Below are 16,934 nucleotides of genomic sequence, written 5' to 3' on the forward strand. Positions count from 1 at the left end.
ACGTTGAACGTTTGAACCACGTACGATGATATTATGACACGACACCTGGCGTGCCGGAAAGCCTTGCTGGAACAGACCGATACATATTCACATGGACTTGTGGTAAGTTGTTGCCTTGCTTGAAAACCGGACGCCATCTAAAATAAGTAAAGCGGTTGAAATAGGTTGCCTCAGAGATTCTGCTGGCCATTAAATGAATCGAAAGCCTAAGCGAGTTCAATTTATCGGATGGAGCGGCTGTTGTCGTCGTGCACGATGTTGAGCGTGGAAATGACGTACTTTGTATGGTAAAGCCACGCGTGGGTCATCGTGTAGCCCCTGAGCCAATGTTCCGATGAACTCCGTACTATGCCAGTCTAGGCGCCCCATCAAGTTAAGTCTCTTGTCGTCCTGTAACACCGTTTTCCGCTTTTCTTTCTCTCTCTCTGTCCTCTGTCTCTCTTATCTTTCTCTCCATCTGCTCTGTCAGCCTATATCTCTTTATCACCTCCAATTGTATCCACATTACTTATGCAGCAAGCGCCTCGCGTTGATAACGAGGATGTGTTGTTCTCCTTCGATCCTTTTGAACTGGCCGAGAGTAGCGATCAAGGTTCGTTCCTTTCTTCCTTCAACTTGTGTTCGTATCCTTCATCAATCGCCGTCCGCATTACAGACGCCCCATCTAATCTTGACATCCTGCGAAATCCACACATGGAACCAGGCGGACAGAACGATCCAGAGCCTAGTGCCATGCTGGGCAAGGGCAAAGGTCCCTCATTACCGATGCCCATCCCAGCACCTTTCGGTCGTGATCCCTCTGTGACAGTGACATTACCGCCTACCATCGAGTCACCTCTCGAGGGTACTTCATCATCTTCTCAATTACCATTCGTTTCCATTACAGGGGAACACAACATAATATCATTATCACCAGATAAGATCAGCATTTTGGGTCCAGAAGATCGCGATATACAACTCGCCGGATCATCGAGTAGTGATGATTGTGTATTTATGAATGCCTCATTGCCCGGCAAAGGGAAAGCAAAGGATCTAGCTTACACGTTGCCTCCTCTCCTGTTCTCCACGAGCGACGTGCAATATCGTGCCATTGACTGGCCATCCCCTGATCCTGGTTCGCCAGCCCCAACTGCGGGGTCTTCCTCTTACGGTTCAACCCACAGCTCGCCTCCCTGCGCGTCCTCTCACTCAGACTCCCAGTCCCCCGAGAATAGTGCACAACAGTTTCCGGGACTGACAAGAGTGCCCTCCCGAAGGCGATCATTGTCCAACCTGTCAATTCATTCTACGCGTTCGTTAGCTGCTCGATCCATGTCAAGGATCAAAGTTAAACTGGGCTCAGCATCCAAGGGCACAGGTAACCTTGCGCGTAGATTATTGTTCAGGAATAAGGCTAGTGCAGCCACAACATCGGTAGATCTCAGCCCTGCCGGCTCTGTGTCGGATCCTTTCTTAGGGGACCTAACAACAGCAGGGCAACGTAATTGTCTTCCAGCATGGAAAAATCCCGAGTTTCAGCCTTGTCTGAACCTCGAGCTTCCATCAGACGCGCGAACACATGTTCAACAGAGCTCTGAAGGTCCCGAAAGCCCCAATAGCATCACAGGCAAAGGCCGTTCATATTCTTCTCCACTCTCTCAGTCTGTCTTTGACATCGTCCCTCGTGGCAACAGTGACGTCTTTGCCCCCGTGCCTTTAGTCCTGCAAAGTGTCTTTGATGACGCTTTACCCAGAGAACTGAAGCTGCAGATATTCTCAGCCCTAATTTCCCTGCACGAAGACGAATTTCAGCTGTGGAAGTCGTCGGGACAATGGACTACCTCAAAGGCATCCTCATCCAAGTACCGTTGGGTGGGCAGAGATCGTGGGATGCGCGAGCTGGTGAAGTTGAGCAGGGTAAGAATGATGTGCATGGTGTTGCTGTATCTGCAATGACGCATGTTGTGTGTTAGGTGTCAAAGGCGTGGCGCTCACTGATCTTTGATGGTCAACTGTGGATGGATGTCGACCTCAAGGCATTTCCAAACCTTCCGGTGCCCTTCCTTCTGCGCCTTGCAGAGACGCTTGGGCCATTCATCAAGAATATAGATCTTACCGGATACACAAAGCTTGATCACGGCACTCTGGGTCAAGTCACGACGAGCCTCTGTGTACGCTCCGCGCCAACCATTGACTTCGCATATACACAACTTTTGGACGTAAACCTGTCAGGGTGCAATGCCCTGACTACGCAGGCATTACACAACGTCGTCATCCATTCTCCGTTTCTACGCAGTCTGTGCGTCAAAGGGTTGAAGGCCGTTGACAACACTACGTTCGATGTTCTCGCGCTTTGCCCCCACCTGACATCCCTGAACATGAGTCGGTGTTCCAATATCAGCGGAGACGGACTTCACAGATATGCAAATGCCGTACTAGGGCGTCACGGCCAGCTTGCGCTGAAAGAGCTCAGGCTATGTGGATTGGAGGGTATATTCGACGAGGCCCTGAGAGTTTTAGGCAGAGCGGCGCCCTCGTTGGAAATCCTCGATCTGAGCTATTCTCGTTCTCTGCACAACTCGGCGTTAGGGGCTTTTGTGGCGTGTACAGAAGAGGAGAAGTCAACGGAGAGCGTGGTGCTGACTGCGCGTGAGGCGGGGCGAGAAGTGCGCGATAATGGGTGCTACCGGAGGCGAATCACGAAGCTCAGACATCTGTCACTTTCGAATTGCAGGCTGCTTACAGACGTCGCATGCTCCAATCTAGCGTATGCAGTGCCGCGTCTGGAGTTGTTGGAATTAGCAGGCATTGGGACGGCGATGAAAGACGAGGGGCTTGTGAGGCTTTTGGGAACCACGCCACTTCTCCGAAAGCTTGATCTTGAGGATAACGAGGAGATCACTGACGCCGTCCTGAGTGCACTGACCCCCAGTCCTCCAGAAAGCACCGGATCAGGGCCGACACAGCCACCGCAGACAGGGCAAGCGTTGGAACACCTGGTTGTGTCGTTTGCTGTCAGCCTCAGCAACGAGGCCTTCCTTTCTCTCATTTGCAATTGCCCTCGCCTTAGGGTGTTGGGGGCAGATAGCACGTGCATATCCGGGACTGTCCTCAAAGAGTTCGTGCGACAGGCGCACAAACATAATGCGTCCGATGCAACCCTGGTTGCTATCGACTGCCGGGCTGTGGGTGAGACCTCCGTCAAGGATGTTGCTGCGATAACCCGCCCTCGCAAAGGCTGGCGTGCCTGGGATGCACGGAAGCTCGCGTACCTGGACGGTCAGGACAAGGAAGAACTGAAAGTAGGGCAGGATGAGTGCGATGAGAAGCGCATCGTGTTGAAGTCGTTTTATAATTGGCAAACTGTGGACGCTGTTCGAGCTGCGCGGGAGCGGCATCGGCGAAATTCCCGGCGTGCTGGTAACGGACCGTCAGATAATCTTGAGGACGTTGCCCAAACTGCGGGACGCACGCGATGGTGGTCTCCCAGTAGTGGGAGGCGTTCACCTGATACCGAGACCCTAGATGGGGTAGTCAGTGACCGAGGGGGATGTGTTATAACATAGCAGCCTTATACTTGTACGCTTTAATATTTTTGATCTGTTTTACAAAGCTGATTGTGCACATGACCCACGTAACGAGCCTTCTTCGATGTATTACTGATATTTTTCCCTGTTGTTGTTGTTCACGAGTAGGTTAACTGTATCATTCCAGATCATGATGTGTAGAATGAGAGAAGGGCTTGGGAGATAGTGGTCCAATACGTGACTGGTGTTAACTTGACGACTTCTTCTCCTTCCGTCTTGCTTTCTTTCCTGCTTTTCGTTGTTGCGCTTCGTCGGCTGCTGATAAAGGAGTACATTGCCCTGACTGATCTGGTGTCTGGGTAGCCGAGACACTATCTGCTATGGGTAAGGCAGATGCGGGCGACTTCTTTTTCTGCTTCTTTGGTTTCTCGGACTTTGAGGAATGACTGCGATCATCATCTCCGTATCCTGCGAATGGGTGGGTTCTAGCGGGACTACGAAAAAGGTCACGGTCAAGACTTACCTGAGGCTGCGAAAGGATCTATCCGTTGTCGCTTCCGTCTCCCACCTACTTGTTCTTCATGTTCTGGGACTTCTCTTTCAACCATTCGTAATTTCCCCTTGTCCTGTGGTGGCAGCGGTAATGCTTCTTCTTCCATCGCGTCCTCGTTGCCCGACAGCTCAGCCTCAACAAATACTTCGAGATCCTCTTCCTCTTCACTTCCCAATTCCTTCAGGTTCTTCTCGTACTCTGCACGCTCCGCCATTTTACTGGTAATTTTTACTGGAACCCGTTCACTGCTACTAGAAGCAGGTTCATGTGCCGTATTGCTTGGTTCTTCAGCTTTTACTAGCTTTGCTTGGGCGATGGCGTGTTTAATAAATCTGCTAGCAGCTGCTTTATCAATACCAAGCCTCTCTAAAAACGGATGGGATATTTAGCATGAGAATCAACGTTAGGCAGAAATGATCCTTGCTTTTCTCTTCGGAATCTTCTGCGCTCTTGATTTTGTCAAAGTATTGGCGGACGCGATCCTGAAGCGAGCATCAGATGAGTTATAATTATGCCGCAAGAGACAAGCGCACCAGTTCACCGATAACAGGATGGGTCTTGGGATCGATTCCTCGTGTTTTCAGGTATACTGTATGCGAGTGGCAGAATTAGAGAAGCTAGCTAGTGTTCAACGATGCATACGCACCGAATACAAGGTCGTATAGTACATATGGAAGGACCACTTGCAGTTTGGCCTGTTGAATGGTTTCGAGGGCTACAAGAGTCTCGGGAAGGCTCTTGGTGAATAGAGGGTCGAGCTGAGTCTCGAGCTCATCGAGAGATGCGTTAAGTTTTGCCACTTTGGCGCGTAGTCTGTCCTCGTCGGAAGCCATGCTTTTAGATAGACCGTGAGTTTTTCTGTAGAACGTGAGCTAGCCAGACCAATTAAAAGTGTTTCTTCGACGCGTCCGAGTAACGGTAATCCGTGGTCCGTGGACATATCTCGTGGAGAAAAAAATAAATCAAATATCTAATTGTGAAATTACCAAATTAACTCCTTTTCTCTCAACGATCATGGTGAGTTTCGTCGGTACCACAATCTAACTATTCTGACTGGTTTATGCTAGTCCTCTGAACTCAGGTATACTGCCAACACGCAATTGGAGCATTGTGAGCGCTGCTTCTCATTCACTGTAATTTATTTGACCTTCTTTCAGTACACGCTCGTTACACAGGAACTGGTATGTTCCATTTTTAATATCTCAGTAGTTCGTTTCTGATATTCCTTCACGTCTTCAGGTCACGCAGACTTGACGAAATAGTACGCCAAGCATTTGAATCTGTACAACCTATTCTGAGCATGCAATAATAGTGACTGGGTCACACATCAACACAGAGATACGCTGTCTTCTATTGTAGGACACCCGTCTTTGCTTTCGTATCTGGCACTTGCAGACGGAGAAGCTATCGGCCGAACGAAGTTCGAGATGACAGAAGTATGTCAGCCTACTCTTAGAACTCGGATCATGATCTGATAAAAATTCATTAGCGAATGCTCCAGCCCTGCGGGCCCCCTCCCAAGAAAGACGAAGATTGAACTTTCTGCGGTGCCCCTTTTGTCGTTCCTCCGTCAGGTACAGGGATTGTATTCATGCGGAGTCCCTTTCCGTCACAGGTTACCTATCCTTCGTTGGTGCTTACGATCTGACGACGTTCTAGTTTGTAAGAGATGTGTTCATAATTACAATGTCTCCTGCACTCAATCAGGACCCGCTGTTATGCTGTCGAGATATCCCCATGCGTCGTGAACCCTGGCTTGAGTCAACGGTGTAGACCCTTCAATTGAACTCACCAAAGGTAAGAGGACCCTTTACTGTCACTGAATGTGTCAGGCGGCTTCCGGTAGGAGATTTTCCGTTGTGGCTTTAGGAAAATGCTAAGCTTATCTAGGCGAGTCGACCAGGAACCTTGTTGATTGGACAGGTTACTTCGGCGTCAAGTGCTACGAAAATGACAGCATTGAGGGATGCTCTTGGTGATGTGGCGGGTATTTCCATAGTGAATTTGTCTCGACAGTCGTCACGTCCGCACCACCTGCTCGAGTTGGTAATTTAGCGACAACTAATTCTAGGATCGTGGAGATGATCCTGGCTCCTTCCGTTATCTTGGAGTGATTATGGGGAAAACATGTGATCTTGGCAGGCAGTATGTTTTAGTATTACGTCTGATCGAGGTGCTGCCTCCATATCACTTTGATCTCAAAGTAGGAATAATCCAACCTGCTGGGCGCAGAAACTGCCGTCACGGACGGAACGCAAGTATCCGCGAGGGGTTATTGCTGTACTAGACATCGCTTTGGTAGTTGACGCTGAAATCAGCCGTGACAGGAAGCTTGACTACATTGGTTTGATCATGATTTAGTGCGGTTTTACGCAGAAAATGAAAGCACGGAGTGGAAGTACATGAGTAGCAGCCGTGCTGGTTGTTGTGCCCGTTAAGCTCATGTCCTTGTTCTTCAAGCCTTTTCGGTAGTTTTCCATGAAGGATAACCGGCGGAAGCTTACTTAATTTGGAATCGAGAAATTACCAAAATTGGATATTAGCTTTGAGTTGTCACAGCCATTGTTCCCTGATGAGATCAGGCATCGGAAATTTACTAGATACCCTAACGCACGGTGTCCGGCGAGGTGAACAAGGTACAGCTAATATGATTACATATTCTAGTCCGGGATTGATCAGCTCTTTACAATTCCCCACCATCAACCCGCCGCGGTGCTCATTTGAATTTCTGTCAAGGACCACTATCCTGTCCTCCAACGACCACCACACCCAATCCGGTTCTTGCTGCCCTTATAGACTGCGCTTTACCCTTCAACTCATTCCCTTTGTCCTCAGTGCTTTCCACAGTGGACAATTCCCTTCTAGCAGTCCACAAAGGCCTATGCTGGCCACAATCGCTTTGACTGACCACAATCGCTGTCGTATTAATTCTGTTCCGGCCTACACATCATGGCTTCGGAAATTTCATCGCGACCGTTTCCTCCCTTTGAGCCTTGTTCTCTCGGCGAGTGTTCCTCGTCCGAAAGCTTAATTTTGACCCCGCGACCGTCATTCTACACCTTCTCAAACAGCTCTTACGCCCCGACCGGCTCTTGCAGTCGCCCCAGCTCCTTCAGCAGTGTTGACTCTGGATACGCCAGCATCATGGGACCGCACTCCTGATGCAGATTCTATCCGAAAGCGCAGGTTTTTGGGAAAACACCTCACCCCTTCCGACGTAGATGTGATCCTACCTCTCACCTCCATCAATCGCGCCTTGTCATGGGATCCGTCCAAGCCCAGGAGAGCGTTTCTTCAGAAGAGAAAGAAGTCACCAAGTGACGCCTCAGAATCATTTTCTACGACTTCGTGCTACAGTGCGAGCACGAGTACTGTCCCAGATTCATCTAGTGACGGAGACGAAGATGTCGAATTCATGCAGGGGCCGCACTCCCCTGCCAAAGCATTTCAGGCGAAGAATCACTTCGCCACAAGACGAGGCATGATCCATCATCCTTATCCTCCCCACCAAGCTCCTTACATGCAAGCCTACGACCGTACCCTTCTTGACAAGTGAGCTATGTTGCTACGGTATTCCTGTGCTCGGGGGCTGACAACTACCATCACAGCGATCGATTCTCAGATGTTCTGTTGCAACGTCTCAGCACCAATGGGACGCCGTCGTTTCTTACATTCAACGGTAACCCGCCTACCACTATTCTTGATGTGGGATGCGGTGCAGGACATTGGGCCATTAGGGCTGCAAAGCATTGGCCGAGAGCAAGGATAATTGGTATTGACTTGATTGCTCCATCAAGCTTAAATGACGGCATTGCTGCGCCATCAAATGTAGAATGGAGGCAAATGAACTTGTGAGTACGCGCGTTTTTCACATGATCCTGTTTTACTTACTAATATTACTCAGCGTCGGGCACCGATTAGGCTTCCCTAGTGACACATTCGACCTTGTGCGGATGGCAAACCTGTCTCTGTGCATCCCTCTTGAGAATTGGGAAGAGGTTCTCATGGAAGTCATGAGAGTTTTGGCGCCCGGCGGGCGACTAGAATTGATTGATGATCAAGCCTTATTCCCAACCGTGAAACCTTTGGAACGCGCTCCAGCTTCGCCGGCCGCCGCCAGCGTCTCTCCTTCCCGCTGTCATTCGTACATCGACTTTGATGACAGCGATTCGGATGACGAGGACGATGACGACTTCAAGAGCACACGGAGCTCCCTATCCGAGGACGAAGAAGAATCACCGGCATACGATGCTACGTCAGAATGGACCAGACATGAATCCAATGCGAAAGATCTCGAGGGTCTGTTCGTCGATATGCTCTGGAGCAAGTACAAGATCCGCACAGACCAACGAAGAAACATTCAGGAAGTTCTGGATCATATTTTCGGCCGATACAACGCCCAGAGAGTCGCGGCGATGACTCTCGCCATTGCACCTCCTGCGCCAAATTCAGACTTGGGCTCAGGCTCTGGTTCAGATCCTGATCAAGCGTCGGTGTCGAGCGCAGACAGCAAGAGCCTGAAGAAGAAGAAAGGGAAAGTCCTCAAGCAGTGGATTGCTGTTGAATGGGACAAGATCGAGAACAAGGGCAAGAAAGGCGACCGTTCCAGTGGAGAGAGCCTCCTGTCCCCCATACCACAATCCATTAGTGCCAAAGCAGCCGGCCGTCTTGGTATTCCCTCTTCTGCTGCTACTTCCCCCACTTCACAATCGCCCCGACGTTCAGTAAATCCCCCACCCTCACGTCCTGTTCAATCTCCCGGGCTGGTTCTGTGGCCTAACACGTTGATTGAACTGGGGCCTTTCGAGCTTGAGATGCACGCATGCAAGCACATGCAGAGTCTGCTCGGGTGCAAAGCTGCACTGCATGAGTACGCGCAAGAATTCTTCCGTGATGCCGACGGAAATGCCCTTTTGGATGACGCAGTGTTAGATGATCTCATTTGGGACTACGAGTGGTGAGTACCTTCAACTGAATAATTTCCTTCGAAATCTTATGTCCACCGATTTAAAGCTTCCGCCGCAAGCGTTTCAACTGGCCCTCAGTGATTCCTGAAATGGAAAAGTCTATCCATGATGAGCCCTCCGTCACTCCTAATCACAGACTTTCAACCGACGTGCTCTCTATTCGCCCACGTCCTCGAGGATACTCAGACGCCAGCGTGAAGCAACCCGAGTCATCACGTTATTCGAAAGACGAGCTCACTTTCGTGCGCTCCATCTACGTGTACACTGCCAGTAAGAATACCGCCGACGACATCGTTTTATCATAGGAGTACCATTCATTGTTCGCATTACCTGTATACCCTTCGTCACTTTATCCGACGCTTTCAACCCGGATCTCATCTATCCTTCGCTTTCCTCCTCCGCTCTGCTATTGATTATTGCTATTTGCCATATCACTGCTTCATCCTGCATCGCTGCACTCGAACACTCACTCATTACAGTAACATGGTTGTCACACGTACTAGATTGCATCGTATTATCCGGTACCTTATTGCATTTACACCAGCGGCATGGGCTCAATTCTTTGTACATGTACTATATCACAAATCTTGTAGAAATTGGTCCATATGCATAGTTCATGTGGATCGCAGCAATTAAAGGTTATATTTCCTCGAAAACGATGACCTCAGTACTCTCTTGAAAACCCTTGACCAGCTGCATCTCATTGCCTTCGCTCGACTGGTCATGGATCGTACCCTGGCGTGCAGTCTCTTCACTGACTCCTGCAAAGCGTATGGACCCAGTGATCATGACCGGTTCCGAGCTCAACCGGCGAGAACAATGTTCCTTGAAGTTGATTACTACTCGGGTACCGATCATGGTTTCTAGAAGCATGATGAACGGGATAGATATATTTGCGCGCAGGGTCTGATTGCATGCAGGGAACAACGAGTAATAGTGAGTAATACATCAAAAAAAAAATCAAAAAAATCTCACAGAAGCATTCCGCCACAGGCCCATGACAATAGCGCACTTCGCCAGGTTTCTGGGTGGACCGATTGTTAGCCGGTGATTAAGAATGCATGGAAAAAATGATACTAACATGAAAAAATACAAAATGCTGTCCCGCACGAGTATGCTCATGAATGAATTTATGCGCAAGCTGGAGGTACCGGGGGTGGCCCTCCTTTCTCTCATATTTTTGAGAGATACTCTGATGGCCAAGAAGAAGAGCAATGTCTCGAAGCAAAGGATGGGTATGAATAAATAGACGAAGTCTGTGTTGATCCCGGTGAAGGAGCACAAGCGCTTCCCAGGAAAAGGCTCGACAATGACTAGTGATGTGGAATGAACGAGTGTGGCTCCACGTATCTGTTGAGAGCCGATGTGTCCGAGGGAAGTAAGGCCGAGAGAGAGAGAGCTGAGAAAGGAAAGGACGATACGGCCGAAGAATAGAGCACATCGAGTGCGAGCGTCTCCAAACGGAGAACGTCGACGACGTGTCAACGTCGGCAATCTTTTCGTTCTTTAAGTATATATTTTTCATCAAAGCTATTGCTGGCAGACTCACCGTATAAGAGGACGCTGTTTTCGTCGAAACGTCTCAGATTCGAAACGAATACTGAGACGTAAGTACAAGTCCCACTGTAACGTTCGAGCGCAAGCGCTGACGTACATCTAGTCGTACCTTTGTTCTAGGTACAAACAATTGTTAATAGAGATTCGAAACGAATACTGAGACTCGTACCTTTGTTCTAGCGTGTCGTAAAACCTCCCGCGTGTATCGTTCCTCCACAGGTTATGAGCCCTGTCTCCTCCATGGACTTGTCGACTCCCAGCACCAATTCAAACCTTTTTAACATCCCGAAGCTCGCCGAAGATGGCTCGAACTGGATAACCTACAAGGAAAGGACGTTAACGGCTATAGGTGCACGAGGACTTACGAGATATACCGATGGACGAGCTAAAGAGCCTACGCCTTTCGTAAAGAGCTCTACGGGGGCCGTTACGAAGCCGGATGGTACAACACCTACGCAGAAAGAAATCGATGAGCTCGACGCAAAGACCGATGAGTATCAACAAAAGAACTCACTCGTAAAACAGCAAATATTTTGCACGATCACAGATCGGCTGCTGTTACGTGTCCAAAAGTTAGCATCCGCGTCCGAAATCTGGAAGGAAATATGCCACATACATGAAGGCAAAACCGAACTCGTCCAGATAGATCTGAGACGGAGGCTCCAGGAGACGAGGTGCGAAGAAGGTGGTGACGTCAAGGCTCATTTTTCAGAGCTTTTGCGCCTGAGGGAGTCGTTAGCTGGAATGGGGGTAGCCGTCATTGATACGGACTTTCATGCCATCATCCTAGGGTCCTTACCTGAATCCTACCGGCCGCTACTGTCGTCGATGAACGCAGCGGCCAAGATAACGAAAACTCCCCTCTCGCCCTACGAACTCATCACCATCATCACAGAGGAATACGAGCACCGGTTACTCACCGAACGACGTCCCAACAAACGCGGGACCAACAGTGCGCTCTCCGCGAGAACAAATGCAGGGAGGAGCACAAGCTCGCAGAGCTCGGCTCCAAAATCCAACCCCGACGCAGTCTGTACGAACTGCGATCGTAAGGGCCACTGGAAGAGTGACTGTTGGCGAAAAGGTGGAGGAAAAGAAGGTCAGGGGCCGAATCAACGGCAGAGACAAGGAGGACGCACCCAAAAACAAAGTGCCAATGTAGCCAAAGAGCCGGAGCCAAAGGACAACTACGCTTTCGCTACGTCAGACCTCGCAGTCATAGCAAAATCGATGGACGTACCTCCAGAGCGCCGAGGAGCAATAGTAGACTCCGGCGCGACCTCTCATTTCTGCCCGGATAGGGCAAAATTTGTATCCTTCGTCGAGATCGCCCCGCAGAAGATATACACTGCGAATGGAGCTACTGTCAATGCGACAGGACGAGGAGACGTGAGGATGGACTTACCGTTGGGCTCGAAACGAACGACCGTGACGCTAAAAGACGTCCTATATGCCCCCTCCATGGCATTTACCCTTATCTCCACCAATAAGATCGCCTCCGCCGGTTTGGCCGTGCTGTTCGAAGGAGGAATGTGCAGGATACTGTCTGCTCCCCCCGAACGAAGGACGATCGCAGAAATACCCCAAGTCCAGGGACTTTACGCTGTAACGTCCGACCGTAAGCATCGTGCCAACGTCGCCAGGACAAAGCTTACCATCAATGATGTCCATCGTGCCCTAGGGCACGTATCACATGCGGCCCTTCTTGACGCAGTCAAGAAGGGCCTAATCCTGGGCATAGACATAGATCCGGCGCCCGCCATCCAGTTCTGTGAAGTCTGCGTGAAAGCTAAGTCAGCTCAGCAGTCCTTCCCAAGAGAAACGAAGATGCGCGCACTTACATACGGAGAACTAGTCCATACGGACCTCTGGGGACCGGCGCAGACGACGAGTTTGGGAGGCTGTAAATATTATGTCAGTTTCACGGACGACTTTAGCCGGCAGACGCGACTCGAGTTCCTCAAACAAAAGAGTGACGCACTTACCGCGTTCAAGTCCTATGAGGCATGGGTGGCCCGTCAATCACCAGGTGTGCGCGTGCGCAAAATCCGTTCGGACAGAGGAGGAGAGTATCTGAGCGCCGAGTTCGATCAATACTTGCGTCAGCAAGGTATAGAGCGGCAGCTAACAGTGCACGACTCACCCCAACAGAATGGTGTCGCCGAACGACTCAACCGGACACTCGTCGAGCATGCGAGAGCCATGCTCCTAGGCAGAGATATGCCAAAGTACCTGTGGGCCGAGGCCGTTAGTTACGCCACTTGGCTCAAGAATCGCCTACCTTCAAGGGCGATCCCAGGTAGCACGCCCTACGAGTTGGTGCGCAAGTCCAAGCCGGACTTGTCGCAGGCCCATGAATTTGGGGCCAGGGTCTTCGTCCATATGCTGGAGGCTGGTAAGCTGGAGGCGAGGGCGGAGGAGGCAGTTTTTGTGGGGGTAGACGCTGAAAGTAAAGGATACCGGGTGTATTGGCCCGGCAGACGGCGTGTCTCGGTGGAGAGGAATGTGACCTTCACGCCGATCCTGGCAGCCGATGGTATGCCGGACGAGGGGGAGTCTGCTGTAGTCAACGAACATAACAGCGGCAAGGGTAATAATAACTCACCTAGTAGCGTCCAGCCCATCACCATGCCACAGCAACCTCAACCATCTACTCCTCAGCAACCTCAACCGTCTACTGCCCAGCAACCTCAACCATCTACTCCTGAAGCGAGGTCGACGAGGGTAAGACCACCCCCAGGGTACTATGCGGCGCTGAATGAGGGCCAAACGGCAGCCCTAACCATGGAAAGCCTGTTGGAAGCGTCAGAACTCGACCTCTTGGATGAAGAGGCGCATATTCACCTAGCATTGGCCGCCGTCCAACCAGAACCGACCCTCCAACAAGCCTTGAAGGGCCCAGACGCTGCAGAGTGGCAAGAAGCCATCAATTACGAAGTCAGTCAACTCGAGAAGCTAGGTACGTGGGAAATCGTAGATGCACCTCGAGGCGTAAACCTTATCCCATGCCATTACGTCCTGGCCACAAAGCGCGGGCCGGACGGCGAGAAGCTGAAGCTTCGCGCGCGCCTAGTTGCAAATGGGCAGCGCCAGAAGTACGGGGTCGATTTCTTCGAAACCTTCGCCCCCACGGCCAATATGAGCACAATACGTGCAGTCCTAACGATGGCTGCTCAGCACGACTGGGAAATACACCAAGTCGATATTAAAAGTGCGTACCTATATGCGAGTCTGCAGGAGGACATATATATGCGAGCGCCCCCTGGATACTTGAAGGATGGTCAGGAAGGGAAGGTACTGAAGCTGAAAAGAAGCTTACCTGGACTCAAACAAGCAGGATATGAGTGGGCGCAGGAGCTAGCTGGAGCCTTCAATGAAATGGGCTTCAGCAGGTCAAAAGTAGATCAAGCCGTTTTCTACAAACGCACCTCGCGCGAACACGTCGTCATCACCGTCTCTGTCGACGACATGGCCGTCACCGCCAACCATATATCCCATATCCATCGGTTTAAGTCCGAGCTGCGCGCGCACTTCGAGATTAGCGACCTAGGGGAGTTGAGCTGGTTATTGGGGCTGAAGGTGACGAGGGACCGCGTAGCACGCACCTTGACACTTTCACAGAAGGCATACGTCGAGACGATCCTCGAAAGGTTCCACCTGGAGGACGCGAAGGTCCTGCACACGCCCATGGAACCAGGTACTGTCCTTTCCATAGATCAGTCCCCTGCAACACACGCCGAACTCCAAGCTATGCGAGACATACCATATCAACGCGCGATCGGTTCGTTAATGTACGCAGCTACGAGTACCCGGCCAGATATCGCTTTTGCGGTGGCAACACTGTCGCAATTTATGAGGAATCCGGGGAGACCCCATTGGGAGGCCACCAAACGCGCCCTGCGGTACCTGAAAGGCACCGCAGACTATGAGCTGACGTTGGGATCCAGCGAGGGAGGAATTGAGGCGTTTGTCGATGCCGATTGGGCATCGCAGCCACATAGGCACTCCATGAGCGGGTACATCGTACTGCTCCATGGAGGCCCCGTTTCGTGGAGCGCGCGCAAACAGCCTATCATAGCCCTGTCAACAGCTGAAGCTGAGTACATAGCGTTGACCAGCGTGGCAAGGGAAGTACTTTACCTGCAACTCCTCATCCGCGAGCTCTACGACGTCCAAGACCTCCCCACACCCATCTTCTGCGACAACCAAGCTGCTATAGCGTTAGTCTCGACGGGAAAATTCCAATCGCGCACCAAGCACATAGACCTGCGATACCACTTCGTACGCGGCCACGTGAAGGACGGTACCTTCAAGATAATCTACTGCCCCAGTGACGACAATGTCGCGGACGCGTTCACGAAGCCATTGGCACGTCCCCGACTCCAGAGGTTGAGGACATTGATGTGTTTGGATAACGCTCGAGGGGGAGTGTTGAGAGCCGATGTGTCCGAGGGAAGTAAGGCCGAGAGAGAGAGAGCTGAGAAAGGAAAGGACGATACGGCCGAAGAATAGAGCACATCGAGTGCGAGCGTCTCCAAACGGAGAACGTCGACGACGTGTCAACGTCGGCAATCTTTTCGTTCTTTAAGTATATATTTTTCATCAAAGCTATTGCTGGCAGACTCACCGTATAAGAGGACGCTGTTTTCGTCGAAACGTCTCAGATTCGAAACGAATACTGAGACGTAAGTACAAGTCCCACTGTAACGTTCGAGCGCAAGCGCTGACGTACATCTAGTCGTACCTTTGTTCTAGGTACAAACAATTGTTAATAGAGATTCGAAACGAATACTGAGACTCGTACCTTTGTTCTAGCGTGTCGTAAAACCTCCCGCGTGTATCGTTCCTCCACAGTATCTTTGCAGTACGTACCAACAAATTTGCTTCTTGGACCATTGGTCGTCCAGATGATTACAATGACAGCAAGGACCTCGCTAAAAAAGGATAAGAGCAATACCGTGAGTATCCACCTAGTCCGCCGGTACATAGCATATATTCGGAGTTGCATGATACCTGTGTGGATGGTGTAAATGTCAAATGGTATATGTACAAATATGATTTACTTTGAGTAAGCCATGAACACAGAAGAGTACCCCAACCTCGGACCTGGAAAAGCGGATAGCCTTGGGTATAAGTGAGATACTGATCATTTGGAATACGAAGTTGATGTACTTGCATCTGAAAAATGCGCGAAACCAATGCTATCAGCAAGAAGTACGAATAGAGCGCGTTATAAATCATACTCCTGTACACAACTTTGTAAGAAAACTGCAAGTCGTACATTTAGATCAACATGCTCACTTGTATTGATCCATCCTCAGTGAGGCACACTAGACCGTGTGAGAGTGAGAGCTTGTGACATAAATATTGACGTACAGTATACGCCAAGGCTAGGAACATATCAGACTACTGATGAGAGCTAAACATGAGGGCTTACATCACAATGGAATCGCCCACATAGCGGTCCTATATAACTAACATGAAAACTAGAAAAATTCCATCCTAGTTGCACATACCAATAGATATAAGGCGGACACTAATGAAGGCGGCCTCCGCTGGACATCAATGAAGTTAGCGTATAACAAGGGACACCATTTTCAAGTTAGACTCGCCCATATATAATCTATCTGAGTCCAGCAACGTCATTAAGTTTTGCTCGTCAACCATTGATCAATAGTGGACTCACTTCACGAGCGAAGGTTAGTCCTGTTTGGACGATAACTGAGTCAATGGCCATAAGACTCGATAGATTGCATACCGTGATCATACAAGACTGCAACGGCGACAGCAACTGAAAACAATGTTCGGATCGAATGAGATTGGAAGTTGAGAATATCACCAGAACTAACCTTGCGCGTAAGAAAATGAATTAAGGTCGTGTGTTATTGTTGTCGCGGTTGAGCTCATGTGTGCACTCGGCTACTTTCAGGAGTAGAGTAATTTTGGGGCAAAGGTCATCAGAGTTGTTGGACGAGGCTTTCCAGTGCTTATAGTTAGGCTAGTAGTAGAAGCACACGTGTTTAAGGATAAACAAAAGGGGTGACGTTTAGTACCACAACGTTGATTAATGACAAAGGTTTGACAACGACTTACGTTGAGTTAGCATCGGTTCCGAAGGTTTATCGAGGCAATAGCCCAGAACACCTACTATAACCGCGGAACTGCTGCTACTGGAAATTAGCATGCGTCAGCCCACAAAACCAGAGCGAACCAAGTATGATTCTAGAATAGCATCAGAAGTTTGTGGGCGAGGGAGAAGTACCGTTAACCGACAGCATGCTTATCTCAGGGTGCCTCAGCGTGAGGTGGCCGTCCGGGTTGTTCATAGTTATAGCGGCCATAAGCCTGTCA

General features: G+C 50.2%; 6 protein-coding genes across 6 annotated transcripts; 3 read left to right on the forward strand and 3 right to left on the reverse strand.

The window, feature by feature from the left end:
* Positions 1-993: 993 nt before the first annotated feature.
* Positions 994-3,545, forward strand: F5891DRAFT_945229 (uncharacterized protein; the record flags this gene model as incomplete). The annotated part of the gene is made up of 3 exons (XM_041374610.1): positions 994-1,896; positions 1,953-2,469; positions 2,506-3,545. The coding sequence occupies 3 exons, from the start codon at positions 994-996 to the stop codon at positions 3,543-3,545; spliced, it is 2,460 nt and encodes an 819-aa protein (XP_041230156.1).
* A 473-nt stretch (positions 3,546-4,018) lies between these two features.
* On the reverse strand, positions 4,019-4,892 carry F5891DRAFT_944768 (Sas10/Utp3/C1D family-domain-containing protein; the record flags this gene model as incomplete). Its single annotated transcript, XM_041374582.1, has 4 exons — positions 4,019-4,421; positions 4,462-4,541; positions 4,593-4,648; positions 4,706-4,892. The coding sequence occupies 4 exons, from the start codon at positions 4,890-4,892 to the stop codon at positions 4,019-4,021; spliced, it is 726 nt and encodes a 241-aa protein (XP_041230157.1).
* Positions 4,893-5,002: 110 nt separating this feature from the next.
* F5891DRAFT_749215 (splicing factor 3B subunit 5/RDS3 complex subunit 10) lies at positions 5,003-5,717 on the forward strand. Its single transcript, XM_041373092.1, has 6 exons — positions 5,003-5,076; positions 5,127-5,169; positions 5,217-5,240; positions 5,299-5,320; positions 5,372-5,495; positions 5,549-5,717. Exons 1-6 carry the CDS (start codon positions 5,074-5,076, stop codon positions 5,594-5,596), a joined length of 264 nt encoding a protein of 87 aa, XP_041230158.1. The 5' UTR covers positions 5,003-5,073; the 3' UTR covers positions 5,597-5,717.
* Positions 5,718-7,474: 1,757 nt separating this feature from the next.
* F5891DRAFT_944984 (uncharacterized protein) lies at positions 7,475-9,331 on the forward strand (the record flags this gene model as incomplete). The annotated part of the gene is made up of 4 exons (XM_041374601.1): positions 7,475-7,611; positions 7,668-7,910; positions 7,964-9,016; positions 9,073-9,331. 4 exons carry the CDS (start codon positions 7,475-7,477, stop codon positions 9,329-9,331), a joined length of 1,692 nt encoding a protein of 563 aa, XP_041230159.1.
* A 355-nt stretch (positions 9,332-9,686) lies between these two features.
* F5891DRAFT_749554 (uncharacterized protein) lies at positions 9,687-10,682 on the reverse strand. The gene is made up of 2 exons (XM_041373094.1): positions 10,108-10,682; positions 9,687-10,050 (listed from the first exon to the last, which is right to left on the reverse strand). Exons 1-2 carry the CDS (start codon positions 10,549-10,551, stop codon positions 9,778-9,780), a joined length of 717 nt encoding a protein of 238 aa, XP_041230160.1. The 5' UTR covers positions 10,552-10,682; the 3' UTR covers positions 9,687-9,777.
* Positions 10,683-15,642: 4,960 nt separating this feature from the next.
* Positions 15,643-16,929, reverse strand: F5891DRAFT_1170699 (uncharacterized protein; the record flags this gene model as incomplete). The annotated part of the gene is made up of 12 exons (XM_041365520.1): positions 16,795-16,929; positions 16,677-16,750; positions 16,433-16,581; positions 16,342-16,374; positions 16,270-16,289; positions 16,196-16,210; positions 16,100-16,138; positions 16,021-16,049; positions 15,960-15,973; positions 15,885-15,913; positions 15,727-15,784; positions 15,643-15,689 (listed from the first exon to the last, which is right to left on the reverse strand). Exons 3-12 carry the CDS (start codon positions 16,488-16,490, stop codon positions 15,643-15,645), a joined length of 342 nt encoding a protein of 113 aa, XP_041230161.1. The 5' UTR covers positions 16,491-16,581; positions 16,677-16,750; positions 16,795-16,929.
* Between the last annotated feature and the right edge of the window lie 5 nt (positions 16,930-16,934).

Source organism: Suillus fuscotomentosus, assembly GCF_016647785.1.
Source record: "Suillus fuscotomentosus strain FC203 chromosome Unknown F5891scaffold_9, whole genome shotgun sequence".
Lineage (NCBI taxonomy): Eukaryota > Fungi > Basidiomycota > Agaricomycetes > Boletales > Suillaceae > Suillus > Suillus fuscotomentosus.